The following is an 18538-nucleotide window of genomic DNA, read 5'->3' on the forward strand; positions in this document are numbered from 1 at the left end:
GGAGCAGGGCGAGCCCCCAGGGGGCGACGCAGCGATGTCACCCCCCCCCCCTTAGGAATGAAACTCGGGGCGGGCTGCACCCACCCCTTTCCTCCACCAGTGCTTTGGTTTTCTTTTTTTCCTCTTCAAATAATATTTATTCATTTTCAAACACTACAAAATACAAAAAATAACAAAAAACAAATACAAAAAGACAAAAAAGAAAAAGAAAAAAAGGAAAAACATATCATTTCTAACATTTTTACTTAACATTGTGGGCTTCCTCAATTCCCCCATTAGGCCCATTTTAAAATCCAAATTAGGCAATTTTTCATATTATAACTTAAATCATTTTAAACATTTTTCATTATCTCTCAGCATTTTCTATTCTAAAAACATCAACTATTCCCCCCCTTAGCCTAAAATTTATTCCCAAAAACTTTCCATAAATTCAAATATTACTTCTTATATCCTAATAACTTTTAAACATTTAAATCTAATTCAGCCCCCCCCCCGCCCTGGACTCAGGGTCTCCTAGATGAATCAGCCAGTTCCATAAGTCATTCCAGTTTCAGACCATCTGAATCAGTCAAAAAATATCATCCATTATTACTTTTTACCCCACTCCCACTCTGTCTCAGCCTATCCACCACCCTTCCTTCTTCGTCCCCTGCTGGTTCCCCAATACTTTAGCTGTTTCACAACACCATCCAACTACATTTCCACATTTCAGCCCTATCTTGATTTTTAATCCCCATAAACTCTGACCCCAGTATGGATCCTGCCCTCCCTCTCTCACTGGGGGGGGGGCATTATTCCACACTGGTTCTTCTTTGTTATATTTATATAAAATGGAAACTTAATAAAAAATGATTTTTTAAAACTTCGATAAGCAAGGATGCTCACTTTTCCGAGCACATGCACTTTCAAACACCCATGCCATCCCTTAAAAAAAAGAAGCCCAGTTTTATTTGTTCAGCCCGTTGCTACAGGTGTTGGATTGGGTCAAAACAAAAGCCCTGTTTTCAGCTGCAAAATGCCTCTTTTCTGCTCCACTAAGCACTTTGGAGAATGCCAGCATTTCAATGGGAAATCGATCCAGTGAGATCCCGATGCTGCTCCTCTGATTATGACAGTCAAGTTTGCCACAACAGCTGGAAGTCACCGTGGGGTTTTGCAGCAAATGATTTTTAAAGAGAACTTTCTTTTAGCATTTTCCACATTTGAACAGAAATGACTTTTTGAGTTGGGGATTTGTTTCCTGTCAATATGAGAGACCCTGTTGTATGCTCTGTGCTCCTGTGCTGTGTATGGGGTTAGTTCTCCAAGGGTTGGAAATCTGGAATGGGCAGTCCTGTAGCCCTTCAGATTTTGGACTCCAGCTCCCATCTTCCCCAAACAGCATGTCCAGTGGCCGGGGATTGTGGGAATTGATAACATTTAGAGCAGGAACCCCCAAACCCGGCCCTCCAGATGTTTTGGGACTACAATTCCCATCATCCCTGACCACTGGTATTGTTAGCTAGGGATGATGGGAGTTGTAGTCCCAAAGCATCTGGAAGGCTGAGTTTGGGGATGTCTGATCTAGAGGGTTGCAGGCTCCCCATTTCTGTCTTAGGGGCAGATCTTTCTTTTTGCTAGGGGACTGCTTTGAAGACATCATCCCAGGAAAAATTAAGCTGGAAGTAAAAGCTTGCTGTTGGAAGAGATCCCTTGCAGGGATCAGACCTCAGTTTATTTGGGGACATCTTTGTGAAGGAAGGGCCAGCCTTGAAATCTTTTCTATGGTGGTGCCTCTGGTTAAGAACTTCATTCGTTCCAGAGGTCCGTTCTTAACCTGAAACTGTTCTTAACCTGAAGCACCACTTTAGCTAATGGGCCTCCAGCTGCTGCCACGCCACGCGGAGCACGATTTCTGTTCTCATCCTGAAGCGAAGTTCTTAACCTGAGGTACTATTTCTGGGTTAGCAGAGTCTGTAGCCTGAAGCGTTTGTAACCTGAAGTGTTTGTAACCCGAGGTACCACTGTATAAGCTTCTGATGTTTGCCTCTGCTTCTTGGTTGCAAAACTCCTGAACCTTGTTTCTAGGCCTGTGCTCACCTGCTGCCTTCTTTGCTATGATTTCAGGACAAGGCAAATACAGTACCTCTTTATTTTAAAGAATGCTGACCGGTCATTGAAAGGCAGGACATAAATAAAGCCATCCCTCAGACCATGTGGTGAGCCGGACTATATTGGGGGGGGGGGAATGAACGGATTCCTATGCCCCACAAATAACCCAGAGATGCATTTGAAATAAAAGCACACATTCTGCTCATGTAAAAACACCAGGCCCCACAAATAACCCAGAGATGCATTTTAAATAAAAGCACACATTCTGCTCATGTAAAAACACCAGGCAGGCCCCACAAATAACCCAGAGATGCATTTTAAATAAAAGCACACATTCTACTCATGTAAAAACACCAGGCAGGCCCCACAAATTACCCAGAGATGCATTTAAAATATTTTACTCATGTAAAAACATGCTGATTCCTGGACTGTCCGTGGGCCGGATTGAGACGGCGATTGGGCCGCATCCGGCCCATGGGCCTTACGTTGCCTATCCCCTGTTTTAAAGGCTTGTAAACACTGACAACCTTTGAAATTATTCTGCCAACCTTCGAAATTATGTTAAGCTGCTCTTTTGTTTGTCTTTTTTTGTATTACAAAACAAAGAAACAAACTATTTAATGAGCCGTCCTGGGAATGCTGACCGGTCATTGAAAGGCAGGACATAAATGTTTGAAATACAAAAATAAAAATAAAACAAAAACCCAACACAACAAATTGAGGCTCAGAAGACTATTATTAAGCCTAGTTCTCACGAAAAAGATGGTGTGAGCAGCATGTTCCTAGGCTTTATCACTTTATAATTCAAGTGGTTCATTTATGTTCACCCCCTTCTATCCTGAAGTAGCATAGTCAGAGTGGGGGGCCATTTACAGCATCATTTTGCTGTTTCCAAGAACTGGGCCTCATCTTCATAATCTTTAGCTCTTGAATGGATTGCCTTGAATTATAAAGAGAGTGGCAATTTCCACCCTGCATGATACTTGTTGTGACATACTCATTTGTTACTGCTCCCCAAAATCTGCATTTGTTTGTTAATAGTGAAGAATCTTGAAGCCAATTTTTTTAAAAGCCTGAAATGGTTATTCTGTGCACCTTCCATAATTAATAAAGCCTTACACAACTATGGAAATAATATATTGTTTGGCCACTTATTCCTGCTCTGTTTATTGATGTAGAAATGTTCTTGATTTTGCAGGTGCTGGGAACTCAGTGCTGGAGACATAAAATGGATTTACCAAGCTCCAGTTTTAGTAGCGATTGGGGTAGGATTATTCATATGTATTTATTTTTAGTGAACACTGAAAATAGCCTCTGTCTAGCCATAATTGAAGGTAGCAGTTCAGGGGTGATGTAAACCACCAGTACAAAGAAGAGATAGGGAGCCAAGCAATTTCTGCATCTTCCCGTGATTCTTACTGACTAAGAGGGTTCAATGGGGGGGGGATGACATCCCACCATCCCAGGGTCCTGATGACGGAAGACTCATTGAAACCCTTACTTTTCTCCCTTTTTGATGTTGTTTCTTAAAGGGAACTTGAGAAAGGTTTCTTTTAAATCATTCCTCTGAAACGGGCGGCCAACTCCCAAGAGACTGCGATCTACTCACAGAGTTAAAAACTGGCAGTGATCTACCCCCTTTTGGGGGGTTCAGGTCAAAGTTGTTGAGATTTTCAGGGAGGAGGTAAAATGTTGACTTTTTTTAGGGGAACCACAGTTGTTCAGCTTCTTTGGGGGGAGCCAATGATCTACCAGTGATCTACCGCAGACGTCCAGTGATCTACCGGTAGATCACGATCTACCTGTTGGACATGCCTGCTCTAAAAGTTACATGGGGGTGGTGGTGGTGGTGGGGAAACAGGAAGAGATTTCTCCTCATTCACTGCACCGCCATGGCCAGCAAAAGCTTCACCTGCTGATCTCTGCCCTGCTATGGTCAATAGCAATACTAACAAGGGCAATGTATCCTTGTTACGGAAACAGGCTGGGCCAGCTTCCTGCTTGCTTGAGGCTCGCTGTGGTCTGTTTGCCAGGACTGAGCTGCAGGTGTATTAATATCTGATTGCAGGATATTTGTAGTTTGGATTATGTTGGCCCTGGCCTGCCATTTGCTTTTAGGCTACAATCTGGACTTGCATCCTGGACTATTAACGGATGCTACCCAGGAAGTGTCCCTAACTGCATCTGTTGGAGAGGTGTATTCTCCTCACTCAGTGCTTTATTGAGTTTCTGTGCTGCTTATTCCAGTTTTCTACTTCACACAATAGCCCATGGGCATGATGCCAAGTCAAGGGAAGGGGGATGGACTGGGAAGAAACTGGGGAAGGTTAAATGCAGTAATGTCGGGAACTGGGCAGTTTGGAGCCTGGGCTTGTCAGCCTGGATTGGCATAACAATGTAATCATCTTGGCAGAGATGGAAACGAATAGAGAATCACTTCCTGCTCCTAAATTCCAGGTGCACGATGCCCTCAAAACCTTCCAGTTATCACAGTCGGTTTCCCCACACTGGGCACCAAGCTGCTTGGGGGGCGGGCGCTGCAGGGCATCACAAGTATGAACTTAGTGCATGTGTAAAATAGAAGGCAGGGGTGTGTGGAATTTTGGCCTTGCACAGGGCACTGCTGAAATATGAAAGACCAAAGTCTGCCCCTGCCGTTATAGAGGCAAGGAGCTGACCATTTGATAGCTCTGCTGTAAAGGGATAGTGGAATAATAACACACACCTGTAAACTGTTTTACAGTTAAACTTTATTCTGTTCCTCAACACTGTTCGGGCTCTGGTGACAAAAATTTGGGAGACAAATGCTGTTGGCCACGACGTAAGGAAGCAATATAGGTAAGTCTCTACTAAATTAAGTTGTGTCTTTGTTTTCCAGTTGCTGCCAGAGAACTGGAACTGAGGAACTGTCAGAATGTAATACTACTTCTAAATATGTCAAGGGCTATAACTTATTTCTTATTCTGAAAGCATTCTCAGAGAACATACTAGTTTTGCAAACTCCCCATATGAAGAATTCACTTCTTCAATGTATATATTAATGTAACTTATATGCTAATTGATTTCATCATTCCCAGAGGCGTCCAGCTCTAAGAGTGGCTCTCAAGCATCACTGATCATAATTTTAAATCAGATGTATATGAAGATTTTCAAGTATGAATATTTGTCAGCTGCTTACTTCTGATGTGAGGCAGATTTCAAGGAGGCTGAAAAAGGAGAACTGTTTAAAAATTTGCTAGAAGCATTTAAAAAATAGAATACTTCTCCACACATCTTAAGCATCTCAACCCTCCCTGCGCATAAACTCCTTCATGTGTTATTCTGGGCTGAAGTATTCAGCTCAGACCTTTTTTGGAGCGGATGGGAATAGCTTCTAAAGATATTTGTGACTTTTAGAGGTGGCGAGTCTTTCTTTTAACTGATGAAAAGGGGATTTGCCAGAGGTTCAGGTGTTGGCTGAACTGCAACAAAAGGGCAGCCCTGCAGTGTCTGTGATTGACAATGGCCCCGTGGGAATGATACTGCCTTGTTCTATATCATGGGGGCGTTCTTGGTTGGTTGGTTGGTGTTTTCAAAGATGGCTGCCTACAATGGCTGGTAAGACTTAAAGGCCCAACTTTGATAATAAGATAGTGACCTTATTCAGGATGCCAGGATGCTCACGTAGAAATCCAGCCTTAACTGAACCAGTATGGTATAGTCACCATGTGCCTGACTAGAAGTGGGAAGACTGGGGTTCAAGTCTTCACTCAGCCATGAGGCTCACCAGGGTGGCCTCAAACCATCTTATCAGCCAACAGGATTGCTGTGAGAGTAGAAGGGGGAGGAAGTACCAGGTATGCTGCTTTGCTTATTGGAGGGAAGGTGGGATATCTATGGAAGAAATAAATAAAATAAAATAAAGAAGAATGAAGCTGACCCATACTTGGACTCCTAATTTTGGCATTGAGCTCTTTAAAATGCACCCTGGGAGATTGTGATTCAAGTTAGCAAATGGACTTTGTGTCTCTGGGACTCCTCCCCCTTCAAACCTCCCTCTTCACCACTGTGCAAGTTCTCGTGAGCATCAACTCAAAGTGTATCCTTCTGTTTTCTCGTTGAAGTAGCCATACTAATTGAGCCTACAATAACTGCAGAGAGAGCTTCATCTGAAATCATATTAGTTCTTATTTCTCCACTTTGGAAGAGAGAGCCAAACAGAATGTAGTTTTTCTGTACTGCGCTGTAGTAGTAGTAGTACTACTACTACAAGTAGTAGTAATAATAATAATAATAATAAATTTATTATTATTATTATTATTATTATTATTATTATTATTATTATTACCCCGCCCATCTGGGTGGGTTTCCCCCAGCCACTCTGGGCGGCTGTTAGTGTCTCTGGCAATGTATTGAGTTATTTCAGAACTCCTCTTCATAATGAAGATGATTGTTGAGAAGCAGAAAGAAGAGCAGAAGGAGGCAGGGAGAAATCAGCTTTGTTTCTGCAACATAAAAGAGAGATGTATGTACATATGTATGTATGTATGTATATATGCATGCATATATATGTATGTATATATATGTATATATCAGTGCAGTTTTTTCTAGAAAGAGTGGTGCAGGAACTCAGCACGAACATCTCCCTTGTTTTCTTATAAAGGCAATGGCACCCACCTGACAGGTGCTGGAACTGAGTTCTGGTGAAAAAAGGCCTTGCTCTTTGTGGGATGTGCTCTCTCAAGAACCAAAAGTCAAGAGTCAGTGAGTTTCTCTCAGCCTTCCCTGTGCACAGGCACCAGGAAGGAAAGATGAGAGCTGTAGATCATCAGGGCTTTGAGCTTCCAAGGATAGTGGGAGCCTTTGTTCCTGATACAGTGGTACCTCGGTTTATGAACACAATTGGTTCCGGAAGTCTGTTCATAAACTGAAGCGTTCATAAACTGAAGCGAACTTTCCCATTGAAAGTAATGGAAAGTGGATTAATCCGTTCCAGACGGTCCGCGGAGTAACCGTTCATAAACTGAAGCGAACTTTCCCATTGAAAGTAATGGCAAGTGGATTAATCCGTTCCAGACGGGTCCACGGAGTACTTAAACTGAAGCGTTCATAAACTGAAACATGGGTGTAATTGGTTCCGGAAGTCTGTTCATAAACTGAAGCGTTCATAAACTGAAGCGAACTTTCCCATTAAAAGTAATGGAAAGTGAATTAATCCGTTCCAGATGGGTCCGCGGCGTTCATAAACCGAAAATTCATAAACCGAGGTGTTCATAAACCGAGGTTCCACTGTACTGTAGGATCTACAGGCACCCAATACTTATGTGAGAAAGTGAGGTAGGCCTCTGATCTCCAGAGCAGATAGAAGAATTGGTTCTAGGGACAGGGAACGTCTAAGGGGCTCTTGTCAGTTGTACGTAATGAATTCTCATGCCTGTGACATTGTCCCATCTGGCTATAAATACAAGCCAGACAGTCAGAAACACAAGGAACGGGGAAAAAGCCGAAGGGCACCAATAAATCCTCCAGTTTTCACAGGCAATGACGTTTCAGGGAGCTGGAGTATGCTATGGTCCTTGGACTCCTACTGAATAACATTGCATGTCTGCAATTCTGTTGAGAGTTAGGCTGATTATATCCTATTGTGCTCAGGGAGATTTGGGCAGCCTCAGGGATTGTAGGCTATGACACTTTTCTGTGCAGCATCTAGCACTTTGTTGGAATGGCTGATGGTGATAACGGCAACAACCTCTCTTCACTCTTCTAGAAAACTAGCCAAATCCACCTTGATCCTGGTCCTTGTCTTTGGCGTGCATTACTTTGTCTTCGTATGCCTGCCTCACACGTTCACTGGGCTGGGCTGGGAGATCCGGATGCACTGCGAACTCTTCTTCAACTCTTTCCAGGTGGGCTGATGTTGGTGCTTATAAGCCATAACTGTTCACTTATGCTAACTGGAGAGGAGGTTGTTGCTGGGAGACAGTAGATCCTTCACGGGCAGCTGAATGTGGCAAGAAGGTATTTGCCCAAGACTCTGGAATATGCAAGGGGACCTCTTGTACCTCCAAGGACTGGGGAACTGGAAACATTTTGGGAGAGGGCCAAACTTAATTGTGACGTGTGTGCTTCTTTAAACGTAAATAGCTACTGCAGGAGGGGCTGGACCAGACTGGGACTGTAGGGAGGGAGCAGCACCTCTCTTTCTTGCTGTGGTCCTGGCAAAAATTGCACCTCCCCCCAAAATCTGCTACCTGCATTTGGAAATAGCTATTTCCCTTCTGATGCAAATAGCAGCTTGCAGAAGGATTTCTGCCAAGACGGTGTTCGCCTTTCCCACGCCCACAGTCCCACACCTGCTTGAGGCCTCCTTGCCTGCGGCTGCTTTTTTTCGTCCACATCTTTACCTTTAAAGAAAGATGCATTTTAATTGCATCCATGCAATTAATCTTGTGCCTAGGTTAACTTTAAGAGTTTGCATTTGCTGTGCTCCCCCGCCCCCCGCCCTCCTTGCAGGGTGAGCTCAGCATCTTTTACTGTGCAGAAGGCAGGTGTAAAATACCAATGATTCCAGTGCTGATTTAGTGACTGGTCTCTCTTTCTCTCTCCATGCCTGCCCCATCATCAGCCTTTCCCAGTTTAGGCTGGCTTGGTAGCTTCCTTCATAAATGTTTTGAAGTTCCCCATAAAGCGCTCATTTGCCACCATTTTAAAACAAGAAGTGCTACCTTTTTTATTGATATTTTATTGATTTTTTTCCAATTATAAAGCAATAAAGTGATTTAAAAAAAGAAAAAGTGCTATCCATTGTAATAATGTTGTGCAAAACTGCTGCAGGAACTGGAGGAAGATTTAGGCACCAGCCAATCAGTGCTGTGCAGAGCAGGCTTCTGCTGCAAACTCATGCAACCAGTTTTCACTGATTTGTTTTTTGGGGTGGGTGTCTAGCTCCAGAGGTTGCTGGGCTTCAACTCCTGTCATCCTCACCCATTGGCCATGTTGGCTGGGGCAGATTCAAACTGGAGTCCAACAACCTCTCAAAGGCCACTAGGTCAGCACTCGTGCTGTAAATGCACCTTGAAATTTTTAACAGATGCAGAAGAGGGAAGACAAAATGAATATGAATCCAAACATTGTACCTTCCTTCTTCCTTCTCTTTTGCTCTCTGCTAAAGTGACACATGTTTAAAGCTGTTATATAAGCCCCGGGTTTGTTTCCTGTGAGTCTGTTTTGTTTTTGTTTTTGTTTATTTTGTGTTGTGTACTGAGCTGAATCCTAGAACAATAGGATTCAGAATCAGCGGGAGCTACCCAATCCAACTCCAGGTGGAAGTGAATCCGCAACCTGATTGGCCTGCTGGAGCAGCCAATCAGGCGGCTGGCAGAAGTGAATCTGCTACCTGATTGGCCTGTAGGAGCAGCCAATCAGGCTGCAGGCAGAAGTCAATCCACAATATAATTGGCCCACAGGTGTAGCCCTGAAGTAGCCAATCACGCAAGGCCCATTGTGTAAATAATGTATATAAGCAGATGGTTTTGGGAAAAGAGCCATTCTTCTTCTCCTCTTCTCCTTGATGACTATGAGCTGAATAAAGAGCATGAAATTCACTCTCGACTCCGAGTACATTTCACTGGCGACGAAGGTGGGATCCTGCTGAGCTGACCGCCACCACGCACTGCACCGCAGCACCGCCACCTGCTGCACCGCTGCATCGCACCGTGCATCCAGGCTTCAGCTCCAGGACCCAAGGAACCCAGAATGGCAACCGACAGCAGCTTCTCGCCATTCAAACCAGCATCAGGAGACTGGGAAGGGTACGCCGCCCGTTTCAACTTCCTCCTGCAAGCGAAAGAAGTCACCAACGATGCCATGAAGAGGGCGACATTCTTCAGCGTCTGTGGAGAGGAGACGTTTGAAATCGCCCGGGCTCTCCTTGCACCTAGAGATGTCGCTACCGTCTCTTACAAAACAATAATGGAACGGCTGAAGGAGCACTTCTCACCACAGCCCTCGGTGGTAGCTTGCCGAAATGCCTTCTACGCAAAGCGGCAAGCCCCGGGGGAAACCATAACTGGGTTTGTGACCTCCCTCCGCCAAGCCGCCCGGCTATGCAACTTCTCAGAGTTGGAGAACATGCTTCGTGACCGCCTCGTCGGTGGCCTGAGGAACGAGATGTTGCAACGACGCCTCTACGCAAAAAAAGACCTCACGTTCCAGATTGCTCTGGAGGAAGCCCTGGCAACCGAAGCCGCCGAGAGGTCAACGCAAGAGGCACGACCGGCCCCGCCATCCCAACCGAGGGTCTACCACGAAGACCTCACCGACGAATCCGAATCTGACAGGGAGGAAGTACACCGAGTACAGCGGCGCACTCAAGCAGCACACACACCACAGCAGCCTCGACGAGAAGGAGGGAACTGTGCAAGCTGCGGGGAGAACCACGAGAGGAGGACCTGTCGTTTCCGCAACGCAGAGTGCAGGCAGTGCCGAAAATTGGGACACATCGCCCGGGTGTGTCGGGCTCGACTCACCCGTCGACAAGCATCAGATGACCGACCCAGGAGCCCCAGGTCACACGGCACCATGCACCAAGGCAACTCGACGGAGATCACGGACTACCAGGTATTCCAGTTGCCCCATCCCAGCACAGAGAAAATTTATATAGAGGTACAGATAGAGGGAGCCCCATGCCGCATGGAGCTGGACACGGGTTCAACTCTATCCATAATCTCGGCCCGAACATTAAGGGAACTGTGCCCTAATGGGGGTCCCAAACTAAGGCCGGCCCCATTCACCCTCCGGGACTTCCAGAAACGTAAGGTCCCTACAATGGGGGTGGGGACCTTCAGGGTGCAATATCGAGGGCGAAAGCAACAATTGGACTTGCTGGTAGTTAAGGGCCCCTACGTTAGCTTACTGGGACTGGCATGGTTTGGACCTCTGGGGCTAGCCGTTACCGGGGTGAACCGCACTAGCTTACAAGTGGACGTGGACGCCATATGCAAAGAGTTTCCAGGGGTTTTCGATGGGGCATTGGGACGATATACAGGACCCCCCATTGCCCTACAGCTAGACCCCGCTGTACGACCCATCAGGCACAAGGCCCGCCGGGTCCCGTTCACCCTGAAACCCCGCATAGACGAGGAATTGGACCGGCTCGTGGAGCAAGGAGTGCTGGAGCCGGTGCCCAACGCCCCCTGGGAAACTCCAATTGTCACACCCGTCAAGCCTAACGGTTCGGTCCGCATCTGTGCAGACTACAAATGCACCATAAACAAGGCTCTCACGGCCCATGCATACCCAGTGCCAGTGGTCAGCCATGTCCTCGCCACCCTGGCTGGGTCAAAAATCTTTGGCAAACTGGACTTGGCCCAAGCGTATCAACAGTTGCCTGTGGACGAAGCCACAGCAGAGGCTCAGACGATTGTGACGCACAGAGGGGCATTCAGAGTAAAGCGGCTGCAATTTGGCGTTAGCGTGGCACCAGGCATATTCCAGAATCTAATGGACTCTCTCCTTAAAGGGATTCCTGGCGTCACCCCCTTCTTCGATGATGTACTGATCGCCGGGCCCACACCAGAGGAATTTGAGGACCGCCTCCGCTCCGTCCTGCACCGTTTCCAGACGGCGGGCCTCAAGGTGAAGCGGGAAAAGTGTTTACTGGGAGTGCCGCAGGTGGACTTTCTGGGATTTAAGGTGGACGCAGAAGGGGTCCATCCAACCGGTGACAAGGTACGGGCCATTTGTGAGGCCCCAGCGCCCAAGAGCAAGCCCGAACTTCAGTCATTCTTGGGACTATTGAACTTTTACCATGCCTTCCTTCCCCATAAGGCAGCGGTAGCGGAGCCCCTACACAGACTCCTAGATAAAAGGGCCCCTTGGGTGTGGGGCCAGCGACAAAGGGCCGCATTCCAGGCAGTCAAGGACTTGCTCGTCTCGAACTCGGTCTTGGCACACTTCGACGAGAGGCTGCCAGTGGTGCTGGCATGCGACGCCTCTCCCTATGGCATCGGCGCTGTCCTGGGACACCAACTCCCGGATGGAAGAGAGGTGCCGGTGGCATACTTCTCCCAGACGCTTGCTGCAGCCGAACGAAACTACTCACAGATTGACAAGGAGGGTCTGGCAATCGTGAAGGGCGTAAAAAAATTCCATGATTTCTTGTACGGCCGGCCCTTTACCATAGTGACTGACCACAAGCCGTTGCTTGGCCTGTTTGCCCCCGAGAAGCAGACCCCCCAAGTGTTGTCTCCACGTGTCCTCAGGTGGTCAATTTTCCTTGCCGGCTACCAGTATGCACTAATCCACCACCCTGGGAAGGCGATGGGCCACGCAGACGCCCTCAGCAGGCTACCACTACCAGAAACAGGCCCCGACCCAGCGCCTGCGCAAGAGGTTATGACCCTGGAGCTGCTTCCCGACCGACCCATTCAGGCACAAGAAGTTGCGCACCATTCCACAAAAGATAGGGTCATCTCCCGGGTCCTGGACTGGGTGTGGCGAGGATGGCCCAGCAGCAGCCCCGGGCCAGAATTCGCTGGCTACACAAACCGCAAACATGAACTGTCGGCCCACAAGGGGTGCCTGTTATGGGGAAGCAGGGTTGTTGTTCCCCAGCCCCTCCGCAAAAGGGTCCTCACAGCCCTACACGAGACACACCCAGGGGTAGTGAGGATGAAGGCCCTTGCCAGGAGTTATGTGTGGTGGCCGGGGATTGACAGAGAGATAGAGGCCTGGGTCCAACACTGCCAGACCTGCCAAGAATCCCGCCCGGATCCCCCAAGGGCCCCAGTCCAGCCCTGGGAGTCCGCCCGACATCCATGGTCACGCTTGCACGTGGACTTCGCTGGCCCCTTCCAGGGAAAAACATTCTTCATAGTGGTGGATTCCTACACCAAATGGCTGGAGGTCGCACTGGTACCGTCCACTTCTACGGCGGCAGCCATCCGGGTACTACGTAAGCTTTTTGCAACCCACGGGCTCCCTGACACCCTCGTCTCGGACAATGGAACCGCATTCACGTCAGAGGAGTTCCAGATCTTCACAGCGCAGAACGCCATCCGCCACATCCGCTCAGCACCATTCCACCCTGCCACCAATGGCCAAGCGGAGCGCATGGTGCGGACCACCAAGGACAGCCTCCGCCGCATGACACAAGGGGACTGGGAATACCGCCTTGCCGCATTTCTTCTAGCACAGCACAGCACCCCAAGCACAACGACGGGCCGGAGCCCAGCTGAACTACTAATGGGCCGGCGCCTTGCAACTAGACTGGACCGACTTCACCCCGACAGAGCTCAGGATGAGGTAGTGGTGGGGAAAGGCAGGAACCCCCGGACATTTGTGGCCCAGGACGCAGTGTACGCAAAGAATTTTGGGGCAGGCCCAGCATGGGTACCCGCCACAGTCACCAAGGTGACCGGTCCCGTGTCGTACGAGGTACTAACGGAAGGGGGGCAATGTTGGCGCCGCCACTGCGACCAGCTACGGCGACGATTCCCAGGAGGAACCCGGGAGGAGAGCGGGACAGAGGGGTCCCAAGGGGACAGCAGGGCAGTGAGGCCTGTAGAGCGAGAGGGGTGGACAGGGGAAGCAGAAGCAGTAGGCACAGAGGGGCGCCCCGAGGCTGGAAGGACACCGGAACCAGAGCCACAACCTAGTGGTTCAGTGGCGCCAGACCAGACAGCCCCGGCACAGCCAGCAGCCTCGGAACACGAGCCAGAACCAGAACCCCTGACCAAGGAACACCCCAGGCCACAACGCACACGGAGGCGGCCAGCAGACCTTGGGGACTACGAATGCAACTTCCCGGGCAGGACTGGAACTTAGAGGGGAGGGGTGTTGTGTACTGAGCTGAATCCTAGAACAATAGGATTCAGAATCAGCGGGAGCTACCCAATCCAACTCCAGGTGGAAGTGAATCCGCAACCTGATTGGCCTGCTGGAGCAGCCAATCAGGCGGCTGGCAGAAGTGAATCTGCTACCTGATTGGCCTGTAGGAGCAGCCAATCAGGCTGCAGGCAGAAGTCAATCCACAATATAATTGGCCCACAGGTGTAGCCCTGAAGTAGCCAATCACGCAAGGCCCATTGTGTAAATAATGTATATAAGCAGATGGTTTTGGGAAAAGAGCCATTCTTCTTCTCCTCTTCTCCTTGATGACTATGAGCTGAATAAAGAGCATGAAATTCACTCTCGACTCCGAGTACATTTCATTTTGGTAAAGTGCTGAAAGGGCCAGCCTTTGATCATCCAAACTCAGATGCAGCTGTATATGTGCATTCGCAGCAAAGATGCAGTAGTCCTTCAAAGTAGGTGCCATAATAATTCTACAGTATCGGCTTTTAAGGTGCTGCAAAACTCTTCCGTTGTTTCCTTTGTGGATTGCTGCAGGGAGGCCCTGAGGAGATCTACCCCTCAGATTCTGCTTGTCTCTTATAAAACCTGCTTCCTTTTCCCATCAGTCTGGGATTCTTTTGGTTTCTGGTGCTGGAGTGGCAACACCATGTAAATAGAGTAAGATCAATGCATTGCTTAATTTTTTGTTTATTTAAGGCTCTTCCATACCTCTTTTCATGTTGCATACACATCATAATACATTTGATGTGCATGGCATGACTCAAGAATCCTGGGAATTGTAGTATGCTAAGGATGCTGGGAATTGTTTCCCCAACCTCCCCACCCCCCAGCCAATTTCTGGAGGCACAGAGGGAGGAGAGGGGGGAAAGCAGAAGTCCTTGACTAGGGCTTCCGCTGATGGGATGCAGTTGGCTCCAGCCCCATGCGTTTTAAATGTGCGGTCCAAACGCAACCTCAGGTGAAACTCACAAAGCAGATCACTTGAGATGATTACAATAAGCATCAGGTGTTTTTTTTTTAAAAAAGTTACAATATAATAGAAGAGATGACTTGTTTGTATTTCCTGTCTTACTGTATAGTTCTTGAATCAATAGTAGATTGCATAAAGTTTCTTCTTCTTTGTGTATTTCCTTACAATATGATTCAGAGTAAAATATTGATCAGTCCTTTGAACCCCGCTTGTTCTACATGAATGACATTGCCATTTTGCATCCAGTCAGTTAATTATTGAAGAAGATACTGTGCATATAGTTTGGAGGAGGTGTCTAACAATAGATTTGTGGCTCCCTCCTATTCCCTTTCTTACAAATCGCTAAAATGACTTTCATTGTCCACCCAGAGGGCATTTAGCCTGTGCTGTTTATGCTGGTAAATAAGTCAGCCAGGGTAGGTCTCCACTATTAAATGTAATCCTTGTACAGCTCAGAGGGAAACATATATTATCCAGGAGTTTTCTTTGATTTTAGGCAGGAAATGAGGGCCTTTGTCTCATACAGGAGACTGGCTACGTTTTAGGAAGGTTTGAGAAATCCTTACACACTGCTGGTGGTCCAGACTGACCACCACATATATTGGAGAAATAGTTAACCTAATCAGAGGCAGGAATTGAGACTCCATGTGATGATCTCACTTCATTTAAACCCCGGGCCACCAGTTCCCAAAATTTGTCTTCTCTCCAATTTGTTTGTTTAGAAAATGCTATTATCACAAATGTGTTAATGACAACAGGGTTTGTGGGTTGTTGTTGGGGTTTTTTTTGGTAACCCATCAGATTTAGCCCACTCATTTGTTGTGAATGGCTCTTACATAGCTAGGGCAACATTTAAATCACCCATCCAAATGTGGAGGGGGGACTGATTTGCACAGACCCGCCAATTGTCCAATTTTTAGTGAGACATCCCAGATCACAGAAGCCATTCCCAGCTTCTGGTTTGATCCTGGAATGTCTCGGCTTTTGCTTTTGCTTTTTAATACTTTATTTTTGTTTTGTTTTTATAACAATGTCCATATATATTTAAATCATTTTCAATTTGTACACATCTCTGAGATTACTTATATCCCCAGACTTCCCCCCCACCCTCCCATGGTTTCCCCTATTTTTTCTATTGCATCTAAATACATTTTTCAATTTCATGTTTGTCCTTTTTTAAAATTTAAGTCATATTACATTGTTGTTGTTGTTTAGTCGTTTAGTCGTGTCCAACTCCTCATGACCCCATATTACATTATAAGTGTTATAACAATCCTGCTAGCGTTTTTAGATATCTACAGTGGTTTTTAAGATACTCTATAATTTTTCCCATTCTTGACTATTTTTTTTTATCCTCTTGGTGTCTGATCTTCACAGTCATCTTCGCCATTCAACATCGTCCATCATCTTGGCTATCCACTCTTCTTTGGTTGGGACTTTCTGGTTTTTTTGGTTCAGTGCTCTGGTGCTAGTGCGAGTGTGAGATTTTGTTTCAAAGAGCTGGTGGTGTATTCTTGCACCCTGGTAGGGTGCTGATTCCATGGGAAAGGCTCCGGCTCTGTGGTTGAGTCATTCAAGTATTCTCCTGTGTGCAAGAGCCAGTCATGGAGAAACGGCTCCTGTGCCAGGCCATTGGGGGCATCAGCTAATAGGACATCTAAGTATCTTCCTTGCTTATGGTATCAATTGGTTCAGGGCCAGCAGACATACAGGAGATGCCATCTGGCTCAAAGGATGCTTATATATATACAGTAGTACTGATTACAGTGGTACCTCTACTTACGAATTTAATGCGTTCCGAATGCACATTTGTAAGTTGAAAAAAATTGTAAGTTGAATCCCATAGGAATGCATTGGGAGAAAAAAATCGTAAGTCGAAGCAACCCTATCTAAAAATTCGTAAGTAGAAAAAATCCTATCTAAACCGCATCCAAGATGGCGGACGGAGCTCCATTCGTAAGTAGAAACATTCGTAAGTAGAGGTACCACTGTACTTAAATATTAAAATATTGCGTCTCACTTTTTAGCCCCTCCTTCACAAATTTCAATTCAGCTGCATCCATGTGAAATTCTTGGTTCAAAGTGGAGATGGTGAAATGACTGATATTCTTTCATTGTTCTTTATTCTCATGCAGGGTTTCTTTGTCTCCATCCTCTATTGCTACTGTAATGGAGAGGTAAGGCACTGGATGAATTGGGACAGGATGAATTGGGACAGGTGGCCTTCCTAGCTGTGAAATAGGGTAGCCATGGCCCAGTCAGCAGGTGCATTTGGGACAGTGAATGAGATTTTCAGAAGTTGCTACCTGTTCCAAGCCTCACACACAGACACACACACACATATTTTTAATAAAGCAGATGTTTAGGTATAAAGAAACACATAATTATATATGTGTGATTGACATGACCTGTAAAGCATGAGAGGAAGATTGTGTGTGTTGCTTTGGATCCCAGCTTCTATTTATAATTTCGATTTCTTTTCTTACAAAATGCTTCCAATGAGATTGCAGTGGCTTTACTTCTGGAGTATGGCACTCTTACGTTCTGTCTAAGAAAGTGCAATTTGTTAAAACCAGTAAGGACTCTCTCCCCTGGCCAGCCATATGCCAACACAAGGTGGAGGCAGGAGAGAAAGCTTGTTTCCATTAGAAATGAGTGGTAGGACCTCATATGTAATTTACCTGCCACTCTTGTTGCACCTCATTAGTTGGTTTAATTAACTTACTGCCGTCTGGGCATTATTCTACAGGTTTGCTAAGGCTGGGAAAGAAGGAGAGACAGAGAGATTTGAGTAATGACCATGACATATAAACACTTGAATAACCTTTTCTCTCTTAAATAGTTCTGACAAAGCGCAACACAATAATTAAATTTCATGTTTTTAGGTCATGTTGTTTTGTCCAGTGACTGGAACTAATATTTGATGTAGATTCCAGATAAGATCTCTCTATTTTAAAAAATGTTTCTAGCCCTCATGGTGTTAGAAATAAGAGCTGCAAAAACAAACAAACAAACAGCTCTTGTTGTTTCAGCGGAGCTTCTGTGTCTGGTGTGGCTCTCTGTCCTTCTGTTGCATAGTGTTATACATAATATATATATATATATATATATATATATATATATATATATATATATATAATATATATATATATATACACCTCCAAAATAGGGACGCAGGTGGCGCTGTGGGTTAAACCACAGAGCCTAGGGCTTGCTGATCAGAAGGTCAGCAGTTTGAATCCCCGCGATGGGGTTGCTTGGTCCCTGCTTTTGCCAACCTAGCAGTTCAAAAGCACGTCAAAGTGCAAGTACAGTGGTACCTTGGTTTACAAACACAATTGGTCCCGGAAGTCTGTACTTAACCTGAAGCGTACTTAACCTGAAGCGAACTTTCCCATTGAAAGTAATGGAAAGTGGATTGATCCGTTCCAGACAGGTCCGCGGAGTACTTAAACTGAAAATACTCAAACCGAGGTGTACTTAAACTGAGGTATGACTGTAGATAAATAGGTACCGCTCCAGTGGGAAGGTAAGCAGTGTTTCCATGCGCTGCTCTGGGTCGCCAGAAGCGGCTTAGTCATGCTGGCCACATGACCCGGAAGCTGTACGCCGGCTCCCTCGGCCAATAAAGCGAGATGAGCG

At 46.5% G+C, this 18538-nt stretch overlaps 1 protein-coding gene across 1 annotated transcript in view; it reads left to right on the forward strand.

Annotated features, from left to right (window-relative positions):
• PTH2R (parathyroid hormone 2 receptor) overlaps positions 1-18538 on the forward strand; it is a 48612-nt gene that overhangs the window by 29246 nt on the left and 828 nt on the right. The window contains exons 10-13 of the mRNA XM_035115245.2: positions 3290-3356; positions 4835-4929; positions 7838-7976; positions 17032-17073. Coding sequence (XP_034971136.2) covers positions 3290-3356; positions 4835-4929; positions 7838-7976; positions 17032-17073 — 343 coding nt within the window. The remainder of the gene's footprint in view (positions 1-3289; positions 3357-4834; positions 4930-7837; positions 7977-17031; positions 17074-18538) is intronic.

Source organism: Zootoca vivipara, chromosome 1, assembly GCF_963506605.1.
Source record: "Zootoca vivipara chromosome 1, rZooViv1.1, whole genome shotgun sequence".
Classification (NCBI taxonomy): domain Eukaryota; kingdom Metazoa; phylum Chordata; class Lepidosauria; order Squamata; family Lacertidae; genus Zootoca; species Zootoca vivipara.